Source organism: Balaenoptera acutorostrata, chromosome 15 (assembly GCF_949987535.1).
Source record: "Balaenoptera acutorostrata chromosome 15, mBalAcu1.1, whole genome shotgun sequence".
Taxonomy (NCBI): domain Eukaryota; kingdom Metazoa; phylum Chordata; class Mammalia; order Artiodactyla; family Balaenopteridae; genus Balaenoptera; species Balaenoptera acutorostrata.
The window spans coordinates 15,108,879-15,136,620 of record NC_080078.1 but is presented as its reverse complement, the minus strand read 5'-3'; the positions used below and the strand labels follow the sequence as shown (position 1 = coordinate 15,136,620).

The 27,742-nt window shown below is 40.6% G+C and overlaps 1 protein-coding gene across 10 annotated transcripts in view; it reads left to right on the top strand.

Annotated features, from left to right (window-relative positions):
- CRCP (CGRP receptor component) overlaps positions 1-27,742 on the top strand; it is an 86,541-nt gene that overhangs the window by 37,862 nt on the left and 20,937 nt on the right. For 5 of the 10 annotated variants that reach the window (XM_007186500.2, XM_007186499.2, XM_007186497.2 and 2 more), the window contains one exon: positions 1,247-11,460. In XM_007186500.2, coding sequence (XP_007186562.1) covers positions 1,247-1,396 — 150 coding nt within the window. In that variant the 3' untranslated portion in view covers positions 1,397-11,460. Of the gene's footprint in view, positions 1-1,246; positions 11,461-27,742 lie in introns of those variants that run through there. The other 5 variants (XR_009005384.1, XR_009005382.1, XR_009005381.1 and 2 more) reach the window with 2 other exon arrangements.

The following is a 27,742-nucleotide window of genomic DNA, read 5'->3' as shown; positions in this document are numbered from 1 at the left end:
TGTGGAAACATTTTTGGACTGAGGTGAATGAAGAGACCAGTGGTTTGCCAGGACTTTGATCTTGGGCATGTCACCTGGCTTCTTTAGCTTCTGTACTGTTGTTTGTGAAGCTAGGCAGTCAGACTAAAGTCCTTTTGAGGATTGTGAGCCAAGCTTGTCATCATGCTTTACTTAAATCTGCCAGGATTTCTTTCTGAAATTCCTTTTGGTCTTAGTTGCCAGATTTCAGAGATTGTTATGCCATAGGGTAGGACCCTGGACACCTTTAACTGAGAAAGCTATTTGTGATAGATGGCTAATGCCACCAAGTGAGCGTGGTTAAGTAACTTGACCGCCTGCATACTGCTTTTACAGAGGTGGTTGATGACATCATGTTTGTATTAATTAACATATTGAGAATTAGAGGTGAGGCTACAAATTGTGGATATCATCTGTGCGTTCAGATATCCAGGACCATGTCAGAAACTGGGCTCTAAGTGGACCTTTGATGGGGCGGTGGGGGATTGTTTCCCAGCCATCACTCATCGGACTCCTGTTCTGCATTCCCAGGAGATGACCAAGGCCACGGGGTGTGTGTTAGATTGTAGGTGTTAGAGATGGGCAGGTCTGGCTTGGGATTGTAGTTCTGCCCTTTGCTGGGCTTGCTGTGAGGTTTAAAAGAAATAATGGGTGTGAAGTGCAAGGCACAGTGCCAGGCACAAGAGCTCCCTGACAGCTCTTGTCAGTGGTGGTAGTAGTGAGGATTAGAAAAAATGTACAGGCCATTTGGCACATAGTGGGCAGTCATCAAATGAGTTGTTGATACTATTCATAAGTTACAGATGGGCTTGTTGTGATATACAGAAGTATATAAAATGCCATTTCGCTCCCCAGAGATGAGTTTTCTTTGCATAAACAGCATATTCATGGGTGTGTGTATGTGTGTGTGTGTGTGAGTGTGTGTGTGTGTGTGTGTGTGTGTGAGTAGAGAACTGTTAGGCTTTGCTTTTTAAGGAAAAATGCTAACGTGCAACTCGCTTTTTTCGCTGACCCATTTGGAGCGGCCACGTCGGCTTACCCTGGAATTTGAGCTGGCTTCTCACTCCCGTGGAGCCAAGATGGAAAGGACCTAGAGACCCCAGGCAGCTCAGGAGCTAGGCCCTGAGCTCTGTGCTGAGGGGCTGGGCCGGGACCAGGAACAACATGGGCAGGGCCCTGTCTGTGAGGCCCCATTGTAACTCCTGGAGGGTTTTCTTTCCTTCTGCAGATGGTGGAGGAGAGTGAAGAACGGCTGACAGAGGAGCAGATAGAAGCTCTGCTCCACACCGTCACAAGCATCCTCCCTGCGGGGCCAGAGGCTGAGCAGAAGCAAAATACCAACGATGACATGACAATGGACGAAGAGGACCCAGCATAGAAGAGCACAACTGGCCCAAGTGTCTCGTGAAGTTGAAAGGCCCAGCAGCCATTTCCCAGACATTCAGAGGATTATTTATTTGGTTTTACCTTCTATCCCAACAGGCCTGATTTCCTGGTTAGTTGGGTAAACCACAAAAATAAGCCTTTCTCAAAAATAAGCTAAAAAGAAATCCTTGTGCCTCTGAAAGAAGAAACATGGTGGATAGGCTGAGGTTGTCAGGGCAGAGAGCTAAAGAGAGGAAGAGTGAGTCCAAGAGGACAATACTGTGGAACTCTCTGTGGTAAAAATATTTCTTCTGTGGCCTTTGCCATGGTTGTGGGAAGGTCCCTGTACACAGCTGGTAAAACACTTGCACTGGCTTTGATGGGCTTTATCCTAATTAATTTCATCTGCTTCCCCAGGAACTTCCCAAGCAGGCATGCAGAGCCCTGCTAGGATGAGAGCTGAGTTACGAGAATCCTGTTAGATGGCTAAAAACTCCCAAAGCAGCAAATAGTTGCTCTAAGTTAAAATGAGCCACTGAACTTGGCTCACCTTAAAGGAGTCTTTTCCTTGAGAACAGCAGAGATAAGAAGAGAACGGCCTGGACAACTCTTCATCAGGTCTAAAGGCCCCTTTCCTCTGCTGGCATGGGCTTTGTTTACAGCTCACTAATTAGTCTTAAATGTTAGGGCACCAGCTCACTCCAGTTGAAAAGAGGCACTCCAGACTGAATGACCGTGTCACCTGCCTTTCTGAATACCTTCAGTTTCCTGCCCTGTGACAGGCTCTGCCTGTTGAAGCCAGGTGAGCTTCATTTGCACAATGGGCAAATTGTTTGCATCTTTTAAAAAGGGCAATTCCCTGGGGTTCCAGTGGTTAGGACTCTGCACTTTCACTGCTGAGGGCATGGGTTCAATCCCTGGTCGGGGAACTAAGATCCCACAAGGTGCAAATTGTGGCTCAAAACAAAAAAAACCCCAAAATGAAGAAGGTACAGTTATGTAGCTCTTTTTGTGGATGGAATATGAAGAGCTAGAGGTTAATTAATAAGAATTTGAATTTGTTGACTGTTGCATCAGTTTTTGAATTTAGAATATTAGAATAATTACCATGTGAAGAACTTGTTAATATTCAGGCTTTGGAGAGTTTAGTAGCCCCAGACATGTAGTTGCCTTAGATCCTAGGAATATTGTTAAAAATTAATTTCCCATATTCACTCTGCTCCCGATTTGGGGAAGAAAATGCCCATAGACATTAATTTTTCAAATTGGTACTCGTGTTGTAAGATCACATTTTCAGTGCTTCTGTTTATTGGATTACTTCCCACCCCTAGGAATTCCCAGGTTATTTCAGCTTCCCCACCACCCCTGCCAACAGGCAGTTATGTTCATCTTAACCTTATCATCTAAAGATCAGTTGAGATCTGCTTACAGGCAACATTGAAATTAACAGGGCATTTATTTTTTATTTTATATTTTTTAAAATTAATTTTTATTGGAGTATGGTTGCTTTACAGTGTTGTGTTAGCCTCCACTGCACAACAAAATGAATCAGCCATACACATACAGGGTATTTATTTTTTTATTTTTATTTTTATTTTTCATGGCAGAAAGAATTCAGTGAGAGACAAAGTGATGGGTAAGAAGTGGATTTATTTAGAGAGAAACACACTCCCCAGACAGAGTGTGGGCCATCTCAGAAGGGGAGAAAGGCCCAGGGCATTTATTTTTAAATCTCTCTTTTGAGTATCAGGAATTTTACCAGGAGCTGTTGATTTGTCAAGGCATGCATGTGCTTGTATTATTTTTGTTTCATTTTGACCTTGAGTGTGTTAGGTGCTTTTTCTTCATGGATTTAGGGCTTAATTAGTTAATAATAAATTGTTTGCAGATGACTGCCAACTTGTGCTATTTTTATAAATCTTTGAAGAGTTTGTTTTGCCATGGATAGGAAGAAATAAAATGAAATCTGACTTAAAAGCTAACATATATATATTTTTTTTAATTTTAATTTTTTTCTTAAGTTGAATCTATTTAGATCTAAATTTTGTGTTGGATTTCAAAAAAATTTTAAGTTTCTTTATTTGGGATCTGAATTTAGCCTCTGATTAAGTTTCTGATTAAGTCAGACAGGCTCTAGGAGACTTAACCTTTATAAGAAATATGGTCTTTGTAATATTCCCATAGCATTAGTAATCAACATTTCAGAAATAAAAGGTTGTAATTTACACAAGAAACTTAACCAGGATCATATCTGGAAAGGAGAGCTGGGAGTCTATGAGACTTGCTTTTCATTTTATGTCCTTCTGTATGGCTTCAGTTTTTGACCAGGTGACTGTTTTATTCTTTAAAAAGAAAAAAAAAATCTGTTTATGTACACGTTGTCCTTGGCCTCTGCGAAAGTTATTAAATGTATAGTGGATAGTTAAATTATGTCCCAAACATGGAGACTGACACCCAGTCCAGTCACTCTGGGAGACGCAGCACTGAGGGGATTGATCTTTCAAGAAGGTACCGCTGAACTCTTAAAAGATGAAGTTGACTCTCACTTAGAGGTTTATCCAAATAATTTCCTTGCCTCTTTTTGCTTAAAAGTTACTGTATGACACACTACCACCTCAGAGGACTTGCCACTTATTCAAGGCTTGTTCATAAAATAATGGGTACTGTTTTCCTAATCAGTCATTGTGTAAGCATACCAGCTCTCAAGAGCTTATACCCTAGTGAGAGATGAGAGGATCAGTCCTCCTGTATATTCTTTGCTAAATCATTTTCTCCCCTGAAACCAATTTATTACTGCTCGTGTAAATGGATCATTTCTCAGTAAACTATAAAACAGACCACATACCCTGAAAAGGATTGTCAATCTGATTTAATTACACAATGAACTAAGGGGATAAAAGGAAGCAAAACTGCCCAGAACTGGCCAGAAAGCCTTTTACATATTTTAAAAATAAAGATATAATTCACAGGGACTTCATTGGCAGTCCAGTGGAAGCTGCACTTAGCCTTCCAATGAGGGGGGTGTGGGTTTGTTCCCTGGTCAAGGAGCTGGGGTCCCACGTGCCTCGTGGCCAAGGGGCCAAAACATAAAACAGAAGCAATGTTGTAACAAGTTTAATAAGGACTTATAAAAAAGAAAAATGTTCCACATCAAAAAAATCTTTAAAAAAAAGATATAATTCACATACCATAAAATTTATCATTTTAAAATATACCACTCAGTGGTTTTGAGTATAATCACAAGATTATACAATCATCACTACTACCTAATTCCAGAATGGTTTCATCACCCCTAAAAGAAGCCCCATATCTGTTAGCAGTCATTCCCAATTACCCATAGTCCCTGGCAACCAGTAATCTACTTTCTACTTTCTGTCTGTCTGTATTTGCCTATTTTGGACATTTCATATAAATTGAATCATACAGTATATGGCCTCTTGTATCTGACTTCTTTCATTTAGCATAATTTTTTCAAGGCTCAAATATGTTGTACCATTCCTTTTTATGGCTGAATAATACTTCTTTGAATGGATATACCACATTTTGTTTATCAGTTCATCAGTTGATAGACATTTGGGTTGTGTCTACTCTTTGGCTGTTATGAATATGCTGCTGTGAACATTCATATATAAATTTTTTGTGACTGTTTACCTTTCTTGAATATACATACCTAGGAGTGGAATTGTTGGGTCATATGGTAACTCTGTGTTTAACTTTTTTTTTTTTTTTTTTAGATTAATTTTTTGGCCATGCCTTGTGGCATGCAGAATCTTAGTTCCCCAACCAGGGATCAAACCCATGCCCCCTGCAGTGGAAGCACAGAGTCTTAACCACTGGACCGCCAGGGCAGTCCCTGTGTTTAACTTTTTGATGAACTACCAAACTGTTTTCCATAGTACATGTACCATTTCATGTTTCCACCAACAACACAAGATGGAATCCAGGGAATTCCCTGGCGGTCCAGCGGTTAGGACTCGGCGCTTTCACTGCCATGGCCAGGGTTCAATCCCTGGTCAGGGAACTAAGGTCCCGCAAGCTGCGCAGCATGGCCAAAAAAGATGGAATCCAATCTTTCACTTGTTATTGTCCCTCTTGTTGATTATAGCCAGCCTAGTGTTTGTGAAGTGCTATCTCGTGGTTTTGATTTGTATTTCCCTAGTGGCTACTAAGGTTGAGCATCTTTTCATGTGCTTATTGGCCACTTGTATATCTTATTTGGAAAAATGCCTATTGAAATCCTTTGCACCTTAAAAAATTAATAGATTTTGTTTTTTCAAGGAGTTTTAGGTTTACAGAGAAATTGAGCAGAAAGTAGAGAGAGTTCCTCTATAGTCCCTTGTCCCCACCCCTCCCAACACACAGTTTCCCCTATTAACATCTTGCATTAGTGTGGTGCATTTGTTATAGCTGATGAGCCAGTATTGGTACATTGTTACTAAAGGTCCATAGTTTACATTAGGTTCATTCTTTGTGAACCTAATGTAAGTGCAGAAAGTGCAGTAATGCATACTTAGAATGGGTTTTGACAAATATGTAATATTATATATATAATGTTATATGTGACATCATTACAGTATCATCAGAATATTTTCAATGCCCTAAAAATACCCTATGTTCCACCTATTCATCCCTCCTTCCCTTCCTCTAAATTGTTGGCAACCACTGATCTTTTCACTGTCTTCATAGTTTTGCCTTTTTCAGAATGTCGTATAGTTGGAATCATACAGTATGTAACCTTTTCAGATTGGATTTTTCACTTAGGTTACTCCATGTCATTTCATAGCATGACAGTTCATTTCTTTTTAGTATTGAATAATATTCCATTGTCTGCATCTACCAGATTGTTTATCCATTCACCTATTGAAGGAAATCTTGGTTACCATCAAGTTTTGGCAATTATCAAAAATAGCTGCTATAAACATTTGTGTGTAGGTTTGTGTGGACAGAAGTTTTTAACTCATTTGTGTAAATACCAAGGAGTGTGATAGTTGGATCATATGGTAAGAGTATGTTTAGCTTTATAAGAAACTGCCAAATTGTCTTCCAAAGTGGCTGTACCAGTTTGCATCACCACCAGCATGAATGAGAGTTTCTTTTGTTCCACATCCTCACCAGAATTTGGTGGTGTCAGTGTTTTGGATTTTGGTCACTCTAATAGGTGTGTGATATTACACATTGTTGTTTTAATTTGCAGTTCCCTAAAGACGTATGTTCAGCATCTTTTCATATGTTTATTTGCCATCTCGCTGTCTTTTTTGATGAAGTGTCCCGATCTCTTGCTCAGTTTTTAGTTAGGTTGTTGAGATTTAAGAGGTTTTTAAAATATATTTTGGAAACTAGTTCTTTATCAAATATGTGTTTTACGGATATTTTTCTCCCAGTCTCTGTGGCTTCTCTTTTCATTCTCTTAATAGTATCTTTCACAGGGCAGAAGTTTTAATTTTAATGAAGTCCATCCTATCCATTTTTTCTTTCATGGTTCATGCTTTTTTTTTTTTTTTTTTTTGGCCTCACTGCGTGGCATGTGGGATCTTAGTTCCCTGACCAGGGATCAAACCCACTCCCCCTGCACTGGAAGTGCAGAGTCCTAACCGCTAGACTGCCAGGGAATTCCCTCATGGATCATGCTTTTGATATTGTACCTAAAAGGTCATCATGAAGCCCAAGGTCACCTAGATTTTCTTCTGTGTTAGCTTTTGGAGTTTTATAGTTTTGCATTTTACATTTAGGTCTATGATCCATTTTGAGTTAATTTTTGTAAAAAGTCTACAAAAGCCACAGGGGTGGGGAGAGTGCTGTGCCTCGTGGCATGTGGGATTTAGTTCCTCGACCAGGGATCAAACCTGCTGTCCCTGCAGTGGTTGCATGGAGTCTTAACCACTGGACTGCCAGGGAAGTCCCTACATTCATTTTTGCATGTGAATATTCAGTTGCTCCAGCACCATTTGTGGAAAAGACTATCCTTTCTCCATTCAGTTGCTTTTGTTCCTTTGGCAAAGATCGGTTGATTTTCTTTGTGTGGGTCTGTTTCTAGGCTCTATTTTGTTCTATTGGTCTGTTTTCTATTCTTTCACCAATATCACACTGCCTTGATTATTGTAGCTTTGTATTAAATCTTAAAGTTATGTAGCATCAGACTCCTAGCTTTGCTCTTCTCCTTTGCCCATTTTTAATTGGGTTGTTTGTCTTTATTTTTGAATTGTAAGATTTCTTTATATAATCTAGATACTAGGCCCTTGGCAGATATATGATATACAGTTATCTTCTCCCATTTTTGGGTTGTCTTTTCACTTTCTTGATGGTGTCCTTTGGAGCACCTAAGTTTTTAATTTAGATGAAATCCAGTATATCTCTTTTTTGTTGCTTTTGCTTCTAATTTTGGCCTCATATCTAAGAATCCATTGCCTAAACCAATGTCATAAATATTTGCTCCTGTGTAACTTCTAAAAATTTTATACATTTAGGCCTTCAATCCATTTGAGGCTATTTTTGTATATGGTGTGAGGAGGGAGTCCAGCTTCATTCTTTTGCATGTGGATATCCATTTATCCTAGCATCATTTGTTGAAACCTGTCCCTGTTCCCCCCCACCCCCAAGTATTCTCTCCCTGAAAAGAAAGTGACTAAGTTTCATCGGTTGGTTCCTGTGGACTACTGAGTTATCTGTCATCTTAGGCCCTTATTAAATGTTATGTAATCCACAGCAGCCTCTAGCCCCTTTAGACTTCACTCTACTGTTTAGAACAGGGATCAGCAAGCCTCATCTGTAAAGGGCCAGATAGTATTTTAGCCTTTGCAGGTCATAAATTACCATCACAACTACTTAATTCTGCTGTTACAGCATGAAAGCGGCCATGGACAATATATAGATGAGTGGGACTGTGTTCCAGTACAACTATTTACAGAATTGGGCAGTAATCTGTAATTTGCTGATCCTTGTTTAGATGGTTCCAGAGTGGGGAGGAGAAGGTTCCCTCTCCACCGATAATCTTCCTCATGAGGTCCTCAGTGTGTTCTGTAGGACATCTGCACTCTTCCCATGGAAGCTTCAAGAGCTGGCATGCTGAATCCTGGTGTAGATTCTACCCACTAGCATGATGCAGAAGTCTTAGAGTGTGTTTAGTCTTGACTGTCTTACCTGCCACACACTATGGGGCTGGCTTGAGGATTCTGTGTTCAGTCACATAAGCTATAATTTTAGGTTCAGCAAAGGTTTGTTGAGCATATAGTATGTGCCAGGTTCAGTGGTATATCCTTGGGCCATAGAGTCAAACCTCAAGTTGCATATGGCTTGCAAGATAAGACAGGTTAATTAATGCTTCCACTGTTTTCTCTTGATCCATTGTGTACCCTGTCTGTACTTAATATACCTAAAATAGTCTTTCTTTACATCATACCCTCAGCTCAAAAACTGAAAGTCTTCCTATGACATTGAGAATAAAAAAATCTATATGACATGAGCAAAATGGAGAGCTAGGAAGCTCCAACCTCTTGTTCCCCAACAGAGACATTAAAAACAACCAAAAGCTAGCTAAAGTGAGCTTGTGGGAGCTCTGGAAAACAGTCAGAGGCCTACAGTAACCAAGAATGGCCTATCAAGAAAAAGCGACATTCAAAATGATAGAAAATTTTGTGGAATTTTTGCTCACCCTTGTCCCCTCACTTCTGGGCAATCTTGCTCTGGAGGAGACAGAAGCCCATTTCTCAGTTCCCTCTTCAAACTGAAGGGAGCAGAGCAAACCTTATTTGCAATATTCTAACTTGTCTGGGAGCTGCCTGAAGAACTAGTTTCTGTTTCTCCTAATTGGATCTCTGCAGGGGAACTCAGTAGAAAGTGACAGTAATTGCTTATAAAATCAGTAGAATAAGACTCACAGACACCTAAGACAAGACATTGTGGGTGGAGACATACGATAGACTATCTAAGGCCCCAAGGAGAAATGAGTAAGACTCTGCATAAGACAAATAAAAGCAATTTTTATAGAGAGAAATCACAAAAGGTACACAGATCCAGGTGAGATGTATGCTAAGAAAACATCTGAAGACTTTAGCTTTCTACTTTGGCTGATCCTAAGGCTCACAACATACCTTAATCAGTAAACGATTTTGCTGGCATAGACCCAGTTTGCCAAGGCTAGGAGAGGTGGTGGTTTTTTCAAATGCCCAATTTTCAACAACAAAATAATTGCAAGGAGCAGGATAGCCTGGCCTATTCAAAGGAAGAAAATGAAGTGCAGGAACCTTCCCTGAAGAAACATAGGTATCAGACTTACTAAATAAAGACTTTAAAACAACTGTCTGAAATAAGCTCAAAGAGTTAAAGGAAGACAGACAAAGAACTATAGGAAATCAGGAAAATGATACATGAACAAAATGAGAATAGTAGCAAATTATAAAAAGGAAACATTCTGGAGCTGAAAAATACAATAACTTAATTGAAAATTTCACTGAGGGTTCAACAGCAGATTTGAGAAGGCAGAAGAAAGAATCAAACAGATCCTTAGGGACTTACGGCACATCAACAAGAGGACCAATATATGTATATATGCAAGTACCAGAAGAAGAGAGAAAGAAAAAGAGATTATTTGAAGAAATATTGGCCAAAAACTACCCAAATTTGTGAAGACATGCATCTACAAATCAAAGAAGTTTAAAATCCAAGTAGGATAAATCCAGAAAGACCCACACCAAGACACACTGTAATCAAACTATAGAAAAATAAGGACAATGTTGAAAGCAGCAAGAGAAAGGTGACTCGTCACGTACAAGGGATCATCAATAAGATTATCAGTTAATTTCTCAGCAAAAACTTTGGAGGCCAGAAGGGAACAGGATGATGTATTTAAAGTGCTGAAAGAAAAAAAAAACAACTTTGAACTGAGAATTCTATACCTGGCAAAACTATCCCTCAAAAATGAGAGAGAATCACCTCACACCCATTAGAATAGCTACTGTAAAACAAAACAAACAAAATAATAAATGTTGGGGAGGATGTAGAGATTGGAACCCTTCTGTACTGTTGATGTAAAATGGTGTAACATATAGAAAACAGTATAGCAGGACCTCAAAAAAATAAGCATAGAATTATTGTATAATCCAGCAATTCCACTTCTGGGTATATACTCAAAGAATTGAAAGCAGGATCTAAAAGACATATTTGTACACCCATGTTCATAGGAGCATTATTCTCACTATCCAAAAGGTGGAAGCAAAACGAAGTGTCCATTGACAGATTAATGGATAAACAAAATGTGATCTATACATATACTGGAATATAATTCAGCCTTAAAGGAAAACCTGACACATGCTGCAGCATGGATGAAACTTGGGGATATTATGCTAAGTGAAATAAACCAGTCACAAAAGGACAGATACTTTATGGTTCCACTTATATGAGATATAGTCAAAATCATAAACACAAACATAGAATGGTGGTTTCCAGGGACCAGGGGGAGGAGATAATCAGTTGTTGTTTAATGGTTAGAGATTTCAGTTTTGCTTGCAAGTTGAAAAGAGTTCTGGAAATTCATTGCACAGCAATGTAGATGTATTTAACACTAATGAACTGTACACTTAAAAATGGTTGAGATAGTAAATTTTGTACTTTTCCACACAAAAAAATACTTTTTTTTAAATAAATTATTTTATTTTATTTATATTTGGCTGTGTTGGCTCTTCATTGCTGCACACGGGCTTTCTCTAGTTGCGGTGAGCAGGGTCTACTCTTCGTTGTGGTGCAAGTGCTTCTCATTGCAGTGGCTTCTCTTGTTGCAGAGCACGGGCTCTAGGCATGTGGGCTTCAGTAGTTGTGGCACATGGGCTTAGTAGTTGTGGCGTGCAGGTTCTAGAGTGCAGGCTCAGTAGTTGTGGTGCACGGGCTTAGTTGCTCCATGGCATGTGGGATCTTCCCAAAGCTGAGCTCGAACCCGTGTCCCCTGCATTGGCAATTCTTAACCACTGCGCCACCAGTGAAGCCCTCTTCTATGGTTTCTTTAAAAAATTTCCTCCTATTTTCCTTAAGACATTTTTCTTTAAATTGCATTTATTTAGTCTTATGTTTCCTCTAATTTAGTCTTCATTATTTTCCCCTTCTAATTTTTACTCTGAGTAAAGTAAAACTCTTGTTTATGAGTTTTTCTAACTTTATTTACTGTGGTTCATTCATGTCATGTATCATTTTCTTATTAATTTTTAGCTGGTTTTAAAATAGTATGTTGCAATTTGGGCTGTTTCGTGTGCACGTATTTCTGGTGTGCTCTCATTAGCTTATAGAAATGTTATACTCTTTTTTTTTTTTTAATAATAACCTTGTATGAATTTGACCTCAATAATTTTCTGCTGTTTATTTTTATATGAAATTAGTTTTCTGGAACTTTTAGAAGGAGTTGTGTGGTTCAGGATGGTTTTACTAACTTCACAAAGCTCCCTCTTTTGTTGTTTTCATATAATATTCAAAAATATGGTGGCTTGCTGACTCTGTTCCCCTCCCACTCTTATTTAGACCAAGGATTGGCAAAGGCCACCTGTTTTTTTGTAAATAAGGTTTTATTAGACCACAGCCCTGCTCATTCATTTACATATGTTTATGGCTGCTCTCAGGCCAAATCTGCAAAATTGAGGAGTTGCAACATGGACCCTATAACCTACAAGCCAAAAATATTATGGTCTAGCCCTTTAAGACCCTGATTTAGACCTCTTCTTTCTTTGTCTCTCTATTGTCCCTGTTTTGCTCAATTTTGACTTTATCCCAGCTGTGTCTTCTCAGTGTGCGGCACTGTCAAGGAAGCCAGTCAGTTTAGAGAGTTCAAAGGGACCCACACTGCTTCAGACCTTAGTACCCCTTACATTTAAAAAATTGTGGTAAAATACACATATAACATAAAATTTATCATTTTAACCATTTTTAGTTTAACAATTCAGTATATTCACAGTGTTGTGCAATCATCACCACTGTATATTTTCAGAACTTTTTTATCACCCCAAACTAAAACTCTGTACCCATTAAACAGTAATTCCCCATTCCCCCTCTTTCTCTAGCCCCTGGTAACCTCTATTCTACTTTCTGTCTCTATGAATTTGCCTATTATAAGTACTTAATGTCCTTTAGTGTCTGCTTTATTCCACTAAGCATAATGTTTTCAAGATCACCCATGTTGTAGTAGGTATCAGAATTTTGTTCCTTTTTATGACTGAATAATATTCCATTGTATGTATATATCACATTTTGTTGATCCATTCATTTACTGATGGACACTTCAGTTGTTTCTACCTTTGAACATTGGTGTACAAATATCTGTCTGAGTCCCTGCTTTCAATTCTTTTGAGTATATATCTAGAAGTGGAATTGCTGGATTATACAGTAATTCTATTTTTAACTTTTTTTGTTGTTTGTGTGTGTGTGTGTTTTTGTTTTTTTGTTTTTGGCCGCACTGCGCTTGCAGAATCTCAGTTCCCCGACCAGGGATTGAACGTGGGGCATGGCAGGGAAAGCCTGGAATCCTAACCACTAGGCCACCTGAGAACTCCCTGTTTTTAACTTTTTGAAGAACTGTCACAATGGCTTTTCCATTTTTCCACAGTGGCAGCACCATTTTATATTCCCACCAGCAGTGCACTTGGATTCCAGTTTCTCCACATCCTTGACCAACATTTGTTTTTTTCCGGTTTGCTTTTGTTTTAGTAACAGCCATCCTCATGAGTATTAAGCGTTATCTCATTGTGGTTTTGATTTGCATTTCCCTAATGATTAGTGATGCTGAGTATCTTTTCATGTGCTTATTGAGCACTTGTGTTTCTTCTTTGGATATACGTCTATTTGAGTCCTTTGAATTGTATTTGTTGTTGAGTTGCAGAAGTTCAGTTCTTTATGTATTTTGGGTATTAATTCCTTATCAGATATATGATTTGCAAATATTTACTCCCATTTGTTTGTTGTCTTTTCACTCTCTTGATAGTGTCCTTCGATTATTTTCCCTTTTAGAATTAATAAATAATTTATGGAGAGATATTTTAAGATTATGTAAATATCCTCTTCCTCATCAGACTTTCACTCACTAATTAAAGCATCTATCAGTGATTCTTTCCTGAATCAATGGCTACTATTTTTGCACACCAGCCATGTTCCAGATACTGCGCTAGGTGCTTACCATGCATTATCCCTATGTCATAGATGAGGAAACTGAAGCTGAATAGGTGAAACAACAGTGTAAGGACTCCTCGCAAGCAGTAGAAATGGGAGTAGACTCAGGACTGTCTGCTCCAGAGCTAGAGCTCATGTGCTAGAGCTTGGGAAGCAACCGTTGGCTGGAAACTTGGGGCTCCAAGCATCAGGTCTATTGAGCTAGCCTGTTTTTGATGCTCCTTCCTTGTGTTTCCCAAACACCTGCGACCTTGAGAGGGGGAAGAACAGGCAGACTTCAGGGCTATGGGCTGTGACATGCTGGGTGTGTTCTGCAGTCAGGAACCAATCCCCTGATAGAGTACCAGCTACCCAGACTGATCTGCTTACAGTTTATTGGGTCACTGTGTATCTGCAGTGTTCTGCAGGTGTGGTTGAGTCAGTAGCTGGGCTCACAGAACCAGAAGTCCCAAGTTGTCCTTTCAATGATAGGGGTTGGGGGGGTGGTCTTAGTAACCTGGCAGGTTCTGGGTTAAACACTCCCACTCTTTCCTCCTCTGGGGCCTTAGCTGGGAGGAACAGAACATGGGCAGGGTGGGGTCCTGGGGCAGGGAGCCAGAGCCCTGAGTCATAGAGAAACCAAGGAGTCAGGGTGAGGGCACAGCATGTTGAGCCAGAAAACCTAGAGGAAAGCCAATGTCTGAATGCTGGGAGGAGGGAGAAGTCACCAGATGCAGGTGAGGTCACAGGAGGGATCACAGTCAGAAATGGAGCCAAGAACAAGCTCCAGTGGGTCAGGATCACATGAGGTTGGTATAGGAGATGCTGAACCTGTGTCTGGAGATCTCCACTGTGGGAGGCTTATTCTCCAGGGCTGACAGTGGCCTAAGCCACACAAGGCCAGGTGTGTGCATTAGTCACAGGTGCCTTATTGGATCAGGCTTCGTGGTGGACATTCACCTCTCCAGCTACAATTGGGCATCTCCAGTAGGCCCATACCCACCTCCACTGCCTTGGATTCAGCCTCTGTATCCTATCAGCTGGGGTCACCTAGCTCAGCTCCTCATCTGCTGTGATTACTCAGTCAGACCCCAACCCTCTCTTGGATGAAAACTGCACTCTTCATGAGCTTTACTCTCAGACACTTTCCGTGTAGTGGCGTTTTTTTGTTTTGTTTGTTTGTTTTTGTTTTTTTAACCATCCAGAAATAATTCCAAGCTTACAAAAAGTTGCAAAAATAAAAGCAGCACAGTACAAAAATATGCATTTTTCCCCCAAACCATCTTAAAGTGAGTTAAATACATCATGACTCTTTACACCTAAATACTATATAATTAATTATCGCTGGTGTTTTCTCCCTTGCAATGAATAAGCAGTGCAGGGAGACCATGCAAATTTTCCTTAACAAAATTGCCCCCTAGATTGAGTGTCCCCTGATTCTTCCCTAATCCAGTCTTTTCCGCGATGGTTACGAAACGGATTTGTTGACTCCAGCACTCCCTCCGCATCTTCCATTCTGCCCTCGAAACCCCATTTTTTCAAAAGTGCTGCCTTACTTCCTGGATGGTGTTCCAAGCCTATCTTGTACCAGGCCCGGACTCAGTCATTTCCGTGAGGAGCATGACTCCTTTTAGTGCTGAAGGTATCAGAGATCAAGTTCAGAGAACTGGGTGTCCTCATTGCTACTGGAGTGCCTTTGCTTCCTGGCTCTTTCAATGGACAGAGCTAGGAAATATATGCTTGTGTATGCACATGTACATACGTACACATATTTGCATATTCACACATATGTATAATATCAACATGCATATACATATTTTAGAAATCATGAATTTACACTGATACCTCCTCACAGAGTTATTTCTTGCTTTGCCCACTCCGTATGTATATGTCCCTTCTCCCTCAGTGAGAATCCTGGCTCCCAACCGTATCAACATATTTGCTCAATCCTATATTACATCTAAAATAGTTTATTACATCCAAGATGGTTTCTGAATTGCTTTGCCCACACGATTACAAACAACAGACCTACCAAAAGGAGTTCAGGATTTGTTTCCAATTCTTCCCCCTCCCACCACACCCCTGCCCCCAGTTGAGGGTATATAGTCAAATACTATGTTAAGTTACTTGAATTGATTCTTCTTTTTAGTGTGGTTATGGTGCTTATTTGATTATTTCCATTGTTTCAGTTTGCTTTCAGTTTTAAATTACCTCCTTTCCATTCTTATTGATTTAATTTTATTTTTGAATGTGTGACATATTGCCATACTTTCAAAAGTCAAATCTATAAAAAAAGTTATGCTCAGAGGAATATCACTTCCACCTATTCTCCTCCACCCCTTGTAGGTAACCAATGACATTGTTTCCTGATTTATCCTTCTTGTGTTTTATTTTGTAATGATAATCAGATATACGTATATTTTCTTATTTTCCCTTCATTCTCGAGCAAAAGATAGCATACTATATATGTGTGATACAATAAGAAATATATTTGGTCTTTGTTCCCGGTTCCTTGCACAGAGCTCCTGGGACCCTTGAGATTTCCTGAGTGATGGGATTATCTTTAGTTACTCATAAGGAGCCCATTTTTTTTAGCACACCTGAGTTTATGGTAATGAGATGATATAGTGTGGAGCCCCTAGATAGCTTCAGGATGGGGCTGGTCACCAGAAAGACCAAGTGATTAGAAGGTTGGAACTTTCAGCCACACCCACCAACCAGCCCTCCTTCTAGCAGTTGTTCTGGCCAGAGCCCACCTGGATCACACATGAGCCAGGGTAAGAGGCCTGAACAGTTTGGGGCTCTAACTCAGCCTCTGGTTACCAGGAATGGGAGAGAACCTTACAGTCCATCAGGAACTTTCTTGGCACTGACAGTGTGGGAACAGCGATGAAGGCTATAAACGATGTCTTGGAGAATGAGGGTTGGGGCAGCCCCATGAGGTATCTTGAGTAAAGGACAACTACGATAGGACTGTTCTGAGTGGCTGAATCCTGTCTATACTTTTGTGCAAGAACATACACACACCTCACATGCCCTTTACTACTTGCTCTGGTTTTCAGCCTCCTTTGAGTGACCTGGCCCTTCCTCTTGGAAGCCATGCTGGTGAGTGCCTAGCAGGAGTACAAGCCCTAGGCCATATGAATCCAGGTTCTGCTGTTTACTTGTTGCAGGACCTTGAAATTACTTAACTTCCTTGATCTCTCCATCTATGAAATGTGAATAATCAGAGTAACTACCTCCTGGGATATTAACGGGGGTGTTACAAAAAATACAGTTTATATCAGCATATGGACATATATATGTAACTGAAACCAAAGTTTTATTAAACAGTCCTTATCTTTACTATGTGCAATGTTCTCTTATAATTTTCTCTTCTATTGTATTCTAGTCTGTCCTTTTTTTTTTTTAAACATCTTTATTGAAGTATAATTGCCTTACAATAGTGTGTTAGCTTCTGCTTTATAACAAAGTGAATCAGTTATACATATACAATATGTTCCCATTTCTCTTCCCTCTTGCATCTCCCTCCCTCCCACCCTCCCCATCCCACCCCTCTAGGTGGTCACAAAGCACTGAGCTGATCTCCCTGTGCTGTGCGGCTGCTTCCCACTAGTTATCTATTTTACATTTGGTAGTGTATATATGTCCATGACACTCTCTCACCCTGTCACATCTCACCCCACCCCCTCCCCATATCCTCAAGTCCATTCTCTAGTAGGTCTGTGTCTTTATTCCCGTCTTGCCACTAGGTTCTTCATGGCCTTTTTTTTTTTTTTTCCCTTAGATTCCGTATATATGTGTTAGCATACTGTATTTGTTTTTCTCTTTCTGACTTACTTCACTCTGTATGACAGACTCTAACTCCATCCACCTCATTACAAATACCTCCATTTCATTTCTTTTTATGGCTGAGTAATATTCCATTGTATATATGTGCCACATCTTCTTTATCCATTCATCTGTCGATGGACATTTAGGTTGCTTCCATGTCCTGGCTATTGTAAAGAGAGCTGCAATGAACATTTTGGTACATGACTCTTTTTGACCTATGGTTTTCTCAGGGTACATGCCCAGTAGTGGGATTGCTGGGTCATATGGTAGTTCTATTTGTAGTTTTTTAAGGAACCTCCATACTGTTCTCCATAGTGGCTGTATCAATTTACATTCCCACCAACAGTGCAAGAGGGTTCCCTTTCCTCCACACCCTCTCCAGCATTTATTGTTTCTAGATTTTTTGATGATGGCCATTCTGACCGGTGTGAGATGATATCTCATTGTAGTTTTGATTTGCATTTCTCTAATGATTAATGATGTTGAGCATTCTTTCATGTGTCTGTAGGCCATCTGTATATCTTCTTTGGAGAAATGTCTATTTAGATCTTCTGCCCATTTTTGGATTGGGTTGTTCGTTTTTTTGTTATTGAGCTGCATGAGCTGCTTGTAAATCTTGGAGATTAATCCTTTGTCAGTTGCTTCATTTGCAAATATTTTCTCCCATTCTGAGGGTTGTCTTTTGGTCTTGTTTATGGTTTCCTTTGCTGTGCAAAAGCTTTTAAGTTTCATTAGGTCCCATTTGTTTATTTGTGTTCTTATTTCCATTTCTCTGGGAGCTGGGTCAAAAAGAATCTTGCTGTGATGTATGTCATAGAGTGTTCTGCCTATGTTTTCCTCTAAGAGTTTGATAGTGTCTGCCCTTACACTTAGGTCTTTAATCCATTTTGAGTTTATTTTTGAGCATGGTGTCAGGGAGTGTTCTAATTTCATACTTTTACATGTTCCTGTCCAATTTTCCCAGCACCACTTATTGAAGAGGCTGTCTTTTCTCCACTGTATATGCTTGCCTCCTTTATCAAAGATAAGGTGACCATATGTGTGTGGGTTTATCTCTGGGCTTTCTATCCTGTTCCATTGATCTATATTTCTGTTTTTGTGCCAGTACCAAACTGTCTTGATTACTGAAACTTTGTAATATAGTCTGAAGTCAGGGAGCCTGATTCCCCCAGCTCCATTTTTCGTTCTCAAGATGGCTTTGGCTATTCGGGGTCTTTTGTGTTTCCATACAAATTGTGAAATTTTTTGTTCTAGTTCTGTGAAAAATGCCAGTGGTAGTTTGATAGGGATTGCATTGAATCTGTAGATTGCTTTGGGTAGTAGAGTCATTTTCACAATGTTGATTCTTCCAATCCAGGAACATGGTATATCTCTCCATCTATTTGTATCCTCTTTAATTTCTTTCATCAGTGTCTTATAATTTTCTGCATACAGGTCTTTTGTCTCCTTAGGTAGGTTTATTCCTAGATATTTTATTCTTTTTGTTGCAATGGTAAATGGGAGTGTTTTCTTAATTTCACTTTCAGATTTTTCGTCATTAGTGTATAGAAATGCAAGAGATTTCTGTGCATTAATTTTGTATCCTGCTACTTTACCAAATTCATTGATTAGCTCTAGGAGTTTTCTGGTAGCATCTTTAGGATTCTCTATGTATAGTATCATGTCATCTGCAAATAGTGACAGCTTTACTTCTTCTTTTCCGATTGGTATTCCTTTTATTTCTTTGTCTTCTCTGATTGCTGTGGCTAGGACTTCCAGAACTATGTTGAATAATAGTGGTGAGAGTGGGCAACCTTGTCTTGTTCCTGATCTTAGTGGAAATGGTTTCAGTTTTTCACCATTGAGGACAATGTTGGCTGTGGGTTTGTCATATATGGCCTTTATTATGTTGAGGAAAGTTCCCTCTATGCCTACTTTCTGCAGGGCTTTTATCATAAATGGGTGTTGAATTTTGTCAAAAGCTTTCTCTGCATCTATTGAGATGATCATATGGTTTTTCTCCTTCAATTTGTTAATATGGTGTATCACATTGATTGATTTGCGTATATTGAAGAATCCTTGCATTCCTGGAATAAACCCCACTTGATCATGGTGTATGATCTTTTTAATGTGCTGTTGGATTCTGTTTGCTAGTATTTTGTTGAGGATTTTTGCATCTATGTTCATCAGTGATATTGGCCTGTAGTTTTCTTTCTTTGTGACATCTTTGTCTGGTTTTGGTATCAGGGTGATGGTGGCCTCGTAGAATGAGTTTGGGAGTGTTCCTCCCTCTGCAATATTTTGGAAGAGTTTGAGAAGGATAGGTGTTAGCTCTTCTCTAAATGTTTGATAGAATTCACCTGTGAAGCCATCTGGTCCTGGGCTTTTGTTTGTTGGAAGGTTTTTAATCACAGTTTCAATTTCAGTGCTTGTGATTGGTCTGTTCATATTTTCTATTTCTTCCTGGTTCAGTCTTGGCAGTTTGTGCATTTCTAAGAATCTGTCCATTTCTTCCAGGTTGTCCATTTTATTGGCATAGAGTTGCTTGTAGTAATCTCTCATGATCTTTTGTATTTCTGCAGTGTCAGTGGTTACTTCTCCTTTTTCATTTCTAATTCTATTGATCTGGGTCTTCTCCCTTTTTTTCTTGATGAGTCTGGCTAATGGTTTATCAATTTTGTTTATCTTTTCAAAGAACCAGCTTTTAGTTTCATTGATTTTTGCTATTGTTTCCTTCATTTCTTTTTCATTTATTTCTGACCTGATCTTTATAATTTCTTTCCTTCTGCTGGCTTTGGGGTTTTTTTGTTCTTCTTTCTCTAATTGCTTTAGGTGCAAGGTTAGGTTGTTTATTCGAGATGTTTCCTGTTTCTTGAGGTAGGCTTGTATTGCTATAAACTTCCCTCTTAGCACTGCTTTTGCTGCGTCCCATAGGTTTTGGGTCGTCGTGTCTCCGTTGTCATTTGTTTCTAGGTATTTTTTGATTTCCCCTTTGATTTCTTCAGTAATCACTTCGTTATTAAGTAATGTATTGTGTAGCCTCCATGTGTTTGTATTTTTTACAGATCTTTTCCTGTAATTGATATCTAGTCTCATAGCGTTGTGGTCGGAAAAGATACTTGATACGATTTCAATTTTCTTAAATTTACCAAGGCTTGATTTGTGACCCAAGATATGATCTATCCTGGAGAATGTTCCATGAGCACTTGAGAAAAATGTGTATCCTGTTGTTTTTGGGTGGAATGTCCTATAAATATCAATTAAGTCCATCTTGTTTAATGTATCATTTAAAGCTTGTGTTTCCTTATTTATTTTCATTTTGGATGATCTGTCCATTGGTGAAAGTGGGGTGTTAAAGTCCCCTACTATGATTGTGTTGCTGTCAATTTCCCCTTTTATGGCTGTTAGTATTTGCCTTATGTATTGAGGTGCTCCTATGTTGGGTGCATAAATATTTACAATTGTTATACCTTCCTCTTGGATCGATCCCTTGATCATTATATAGTGTCCTTCTTTGTCTCTTGTAATAGTCTTTATTTTAAAGTCTATTTTGTCTGATATGAGAATTGCTACTCCAGCTTTCTTTAGATTTCCATTTGCATGGAATATCTTTTTCCATCCCCTCACTTTCAATCTGTATGTGTCTTTAGGTCTGAAGTGGGTCTCTTGTAGACAGCATATGTATGGGTCTTGTTTTTGTATCCATTCAGCCAGCCTGTGTCTTTTGGTGGGAGCATTTAATCCATTTACATTCAAGGTAATTATCGATATGTATGTTCCTATTCCCATTTTCTTAAATGTATTGGGTTTGTTGTTGTAGGTGTTTTCCTTCTCTTGTGTTTCTTGCCTAGAGAAGTTCCTTTAGCATTTGTTGTAAAGCTGGTTTGGTGGTGCTGAACTCTCTCAGCTTTTGCTTGTCTGTAAAGGTTTTAATTTCTCCATCAAATCTGAATGAGATCCTTGCTGGGTAGAGTAATCTTGGTTGTAGGTTTTTCTCCTTCATCACTTTAAGTATATCCTGCCACTCCCTTCTGGCTTGCAGAGTTTCTGCTGATAGATCAGATGTTAACCTTATGGGGATTCCCTTGTGTGTTATTTGTTTTTTTTCCCTTGCTGCCTTTAATATGTTTTCCTTATATTTAATTTTTGACAGTTTGATTAATATGTGTCTTGGCGTGTTCCTCCTTGGGTTTATCCTGTATGGGACTCTCTGTGCTTCCAGGACTTGATTAACTATTTCCTTTCCCATATTAGGGAAGTTTTCAACTATAATCTCTTCAAAAATTTTCTCAGTCCCTTTCTTTTTCTCTTCTTCTTCTGGTACCCCTATAATTCGAATGTTGGAGCGTTTAATGTTGTCCCAGAGGTCCCTGAGACTGTCCTCAGTTCTTTTCATTCTTTTCTCTTTATCCTGCTCTGTAGTAGTTATTTCCACCATTTTATCTTCCAGGTCACTTATCCTTTCTTCTGCCTCAGTTATTCTACTATTGATCCCATCTAGAGTATTTTTAATTTCATTTATTGTGTTCTTCATCATTGCTTGGTTCCTCTTTAGTTCTTCTACATCCTTGTTAAATGTTTCTTGCATTTTGTCTATTCTATTTCCAAGATTTTGGATCATCCTTACTATCATTATTCTGAATTCTTTTTCAGGTAGACTACCTATTTCCTCTTCATTTGTTAAGTCCAGTGTGTTCTGAGCCTGCTCCTTCATCTGCTGTGTGTTTTTCTGTCGTCTCATTTTGCCTATCTTACTGTGTTTGGGGTCTCCTTTTCACAGGCTGCAGGTTCGTAGTTCCCGTTGTTTTTGGTATCTGTCCCCAGTGGCTAAGCTTGGTTCAGTGGGTTGTGTAGGCTTCCTGGTGGAGGGAATTAGTGCCTGAGTTCTGGTGGATGAGGCTAGATCTTGTCTTTCTGGTGGGCACGTCCACGTCTGGTGGTGTATTTTGGTGTGTCTGTGGCCTTATTATGATTTTAGGCAGCCTCTCTGCTAATGGATGGGGTTGTGTTCCTGTCTAGCTAGTTGTTTGGCATAGGGTGTCCAGCACTGTAGCTTGCTGGTCGTTGGGTGAAGCTGGGTCTTGATGCTGAGATGGAGATCTCTGGGAGATTTTTGCCGTTTGGTATTACATGGAGCTGGGAGGTCTCTTGTGGACCAGTGTTCTGAAGTTGGCTCTCCCACCTCAGAGGCACGGCCCTGATGCCTGGCTGGAGCACCAAGAGCCTTTCTTCCACACAGCTCAGAGTAAAAGGGAGAAAAAATAGAAAGAAAGAAAGAAAGAGGCTATAATATAGTGAAGTAAAATAAAGCTATTGTAAAGCAAAGCTATACAGACAAAATCTCACCCAGAAGCATATACATATACACTCACAAAAAAAAGGAAAAGGGGAAAAATTAATATCTCCTGCTCCCAGTGTCCCCCTCCTGAATTTGGGATGATTCGTTGTCTGTTCAGGTGTTCAACAGATGCAGGGTACATCAAGTTGTTTGTGGAGCTTTAATCCGCTGCTTCTGAGGCTGCTGGGAGAGATTTCCCCTTCTCTTCCCTGTTCGCACAGCTCCCGGGGTTCAGCTTTGGATTTGGACCCGCCTCTGCGTGTAGGTCGCCTGAGGGCGTCTGTTCCCCGCCCAGACAGGACGGGGTTAAAGGAGCAGCTGCTTCGGGGGCTCTGGCTCACCCAGGCCGCGGGGAGGGAGGGGTACAGAGGAGGCGGGGCGAGCCTGCAGCGTCAGAGGCCGGCGTGACGTTGCACCAGCCTGAGGCGCGCAGTGCGTTCTCCCGGGGATGTTGTCCCCGGATCCCGGGACCCTGGCAGTGGCGGGCTGCACAGGCTCCCGGGAGGGGCGGTGTGGAGAGTGACCTGTGCTCGCACACAGGCTTTTTGGAGGCGGCAGCAGCAGCAGCCCCAGCGTCTCACGCCCGTCTCTGGGGTCCGCGCTGATCGCCGCGGCTCGCGCCCTTCTCTGGAGTTCGTTTAGGCGGCGCTCTGAATCCCCTCTCCTTGCGCGCAGCGAAACAAAGAGGCAAGAAAAAGTCTCTTGCCTCTTCGGCAGCTGCAGACCTTTTCCCGGTCTCCCTCCCGGCTAGCTGTGGTGCGCCAACCCCTTCAGGCTGTGTTCACGCTGCCAGCCCCAGTCCTCTCCCTGCGATCCGACCGAAGCCGAGCCTCAGCTCCCAGCCCCGCCCCCCCCGGCGGGTGAGCAGACAAGCCTCTCGGGCTGGTGAGCGCTGCTCGGCGCCGAGCCTCTGTGCGGGAGTCTCTCCGTTTTTCCCTCTGCGCCCCTGTTGCTGTGGGATCCGCGCTGATAGCCGCGGCTCGCGCCCTTCTCTGGAGTTCGTTTAGGCGGCGCTCTGACTCCCCTCTCCTTGCCCGCCGCGAAACAAAGAGGCAAGAAAAAGTCTCTTGCCTCTTCGGCAGCTGCAGACTTTTTCCCCCGGACTCCCTCCGGGCTAGCTGTGGTGCGCTAACCCCTTCAGGCTGTGTTCACGCTGCCAGCCCCAGTCCTCTCCCTGCGATCCGAACGAAGCCCGAGCCTCAGCTCCCAGCCCCGCCCGCCCCGACGGGTGAGCAGACAAGCCTCTCGGGCTGGTGAGTGCTGCTCGGCGCCGAGCCTCTGTGCGGGAACCTCTCCGCTTTGCCCTCCGCACCCCTGTGGCTGCGCTCTCCTCCGTGGCTCCAAAGCTTCCCCCCTCCGCCACCCACAGTCTCCGCCCGCGAAGGGGCTTCCTAGTGCGTGGAAACCTTTCCTCCTTCACAGCTCCCTCCCACTGGTGCAGGTGCCGTCCCTATTCTTTTGTCTCTGTTATTTCTTTTTTCTTTTGCTCTACCCAAGTACGGGGGGAGTTTCTTGCCTTTTTGGAGGTCGGACGTTTTCTGCCAGCGTTCAGTGGGTGTTCTGTAGGAGCAGTTCCACGTGTAGATGTATTTCTACTGTATCTGTGGGAAGGAAGGTGATCTCCACGTCTTACTCTTCCGCCATCTTCTCCCTCCTAGTCTGTCCTTTTAAACAAATATGTTGATTGTGCCTCCACGTAATCTCATGACTCACTAATGGGTTAGCACCCATAGTTTGAAAAGCATTGCTGAAAACTCTTCTGTCTTCAAATAGGGAATTAAAAAATGAAAAGAAAAAAAAAATGAGTCAATAGAAAAAAATATATATAAGAACAAAAAATATATATTTCCTCCAAGTAGATTTAATTAATTCAACAGACGTACAGTAGAGTATATAATTGTTTCGCCATTACTCCTTCCCTTCCCTGTAAGGTGATTATGTATACCTTCTTGCTAAGCGGTCCATTGTGAGGTTTGGCCATGTTACTTCTTATGGCTTTTGGCAAGTGAGCAGGAATGACTCATATAATGTCTGAGCAGAAACTTTAAAAGCAAAAAATTGCATAGTTTGGCTTGGTCTCTAGTGATTTTGCCCTCTGCTATGAGAACAGTATGTTTCAGATAGGTCTGTTCCTTTGGCCTGGGTCCCAGAGTGAGAATGTACACAGATCCAAAGTGCAGCCTATCCTCAGCCCTCATGTAACATGAGAAACAAATATTTGTTGTTATAAGCCACTGAGATTTGGGGTTGTTTGTTACTGCAGCAAAAGCTGACTATTCCAAGAAGCAACTTAAAGAAAAAAAAAAAAAAGAGAAAAACCCAAAGCATTCTTTTGAACGTTTAAACAATACAGAAGTATATAAAGTAAAACATAAAGTTCCCTTTCACCAACTCCCTGCTCCTTCAGGAGTCATCATTGGTAACATTTTGGTGCATGTCCTTTCAGAGAAGGAAATTTTTGAAATGGTTGTTTTCTAATCTTAATGAGATAAAATTAGTACACGATTTTCCATAAATAAAGTTTTATCACCTGTTTGTTTACATATGGCTGCTTTCACACTAAAATAGCAGAGTTGAGTATTACAACAGAGACTGTAATGCCTAACATATTTACTGTCTGGCCCTTCACAGAAGAAATGTGCTGACCCTTTACCTAAGTTTACCAAATGTTAACGTTTGGCATTTTGTAACTTTTGTTTTTATTTCTCTCTCTTTTATATATGGATTTTTTTCTAAACTATTTAAAATAAAGTGTAGATATCATGACACTTTATATATTTCAGTATGTATTTCCTAAGAATAAGTGTACTCTTATACATAACCTGTCAACTCTAATAATATAATAGCCAGTTATTTTACTAGCAAAAGTGAGTTTATTTGGGAATAGCAGAGGAATTGAAATTTGGGATATGTGAACCATGGTGGACAATAGGCAAGTCCAGAGAATAAGGAAGGGAGACTTGCCTTTATAGGGAAAAGCAGGGAATTGGGAAGCGCTTGTGATAACCAAAGAGTCCATTGGAGGAAGCTGGTAGTCCAAAGTATGGAGCCTTCTCATTGGTTGGGCTACTACAATCTCTAATTGCCTGGGTTGTCATGGGTAGAGAGAAGTTTTCTTCTTGTGCTGGATAGTAAAGTAGAGGCATCTTCCTGTGGGAGATGTAGGTATATATCTCTTCCTGTTTGGAGCAATCAATGATGCATGGTGGGGCATGAGATCTCCCCCTACAGGCCTGTCCCAACTCCAGTCTTAGCTGAGGTTTCTTTAATTGATTCCACATTTCCCCCTTTTGATCAAAATCTTTCCTCGAAAGCATTGCTGATCAAGAGTCAGGATCTCTGCATGTAGTGGTTTGTCCCTCGGTGCCAGGAAGGATCTTCCCTGGTTGTTATGTCCCATGTGGGAGGGAAGTACACAAATCAGAAACCTCTTGAGTCTCTATTTGAGTAACAAGGAAAGGTGGTAGGAAGAACTTTCAGGCATTTCTTGTTTAAAGTCCATATTTAGTCAAGGTTGTAAGTGCTAGAAATTACCTCAAAGTGCTGAACTAGCTCATCTTATTAGGCATGTCATTTTTTTAAAAATTTATTAATTAATTTATTTTTTGGTTGTGTTGGGTCTTCGTTTCTGTGCGAGGGCTTTCTCTAGTTGCGGCGAGTGGGGGCCAATCTTCATCGCGGTGCGCAGGCCTCTCACTGTCACGGCCTCTCTTGTTGCAGAGCACAGGCTCCAGACACGCAGGCTCAGTAATTGTGGCTCACGGGCTTAGTTGCTCCGCGGCATGTGGGATCTTCCCAGACCAGGGCTCGAACCCGTGTCCCCTGCATTGGCAGGCAGATTCTCAACCACTGCGCCACCAGGGAAGCCCCAGGCATGTCATTTTTGCAAAGGTTCAACAAGCAATAGGTACAGAACTTAACAAACAGGACCACAGATCATTATAAAATGATACTTAATTATCTATTTGATCAAAGTAACAATAAAAGATTTCAAAGACAAATAGAAAATATTACATAGTTGTAAGGGAGACTTAGCTCTTTTATTTTTTAAACTTTTTTCTTTTTTTTTAAAGGAATTCCTTTATTTTTATGGCTGTGTTGGGTCTTCGTTTCTGTGCGAGGGCTTTCTCTAGTTGTGGCAAGCGGGGGCCACTCTTCATCGCGGTGCGCAGGCCTCTCACTATCACAGACTCTCTTGTTGCAGAGCACAGGCTCCAGACACGCAGGCTCAGTAATTGTGGCTCACGGGCCCAGCTGCTCCGCGGCATGTGGGATCTTCCCAGACCGGGGCTCGAACCTGTGTCCCCTGCATTGGCAGGCAGATTCTCAACCACTGTGCCACCAGGGGAGCCCAGCTCTTTTAATATTGAGAAGATTCCGTTTTCTTAACTAATCAGAGACTTGATTAAGACAACATGAAGCACAGGAAATAATTTTGGTAAAACAGAAATCTCTGTTTTCTAAGCTGATTACTTAAAGGTAAGGAAAAACCTTTCACAATTTTTTATCAGGAGTAGATCAATATTCCAAGAAAATCTTGTTCTTTTAGCAAATGAAAGAAAATTGTTTTAGTTTTATATAAGTACACCACTTATTTTAAAGCTTAGTCTCAAAACTTTTATAATCTTCACCAGCTTGACCACACGTAAAGTTTCTTTTTTCAAAGATTCTTTTTCCAGAAATCTTCTACAACTTACTATTTCCGTTTAGCTTTGTCCTGTCTTTCCTCTTTCCTATTCTGAAACAATCAGCCTCATTTTAGGACAAAATTACTTTCTTTCCCTCAACAAAATTTCCATTCCTCATACCTTTTAATGCCAAGAGCACATATCCTTCTTTCCTTGCATACAGAGTTATTTTCCCTTATTATTCCTAGTAACTTCACTAGAACGGTCTGTTATTGACAAATTTCTGCATACATTTCATAATTCCTAAAAGCATATTTTCCCCACAGTAAAATTTCCAAAATATGGCATGCTCACCAATAGATCCAACTATCTTTAATTAGTTTGTAAAGGAAGCCCAAAGTGAATGAACCCATTTTTAGTAATGTATCAGTATTTTATCTTACTTGGGAATGATGTAGATATT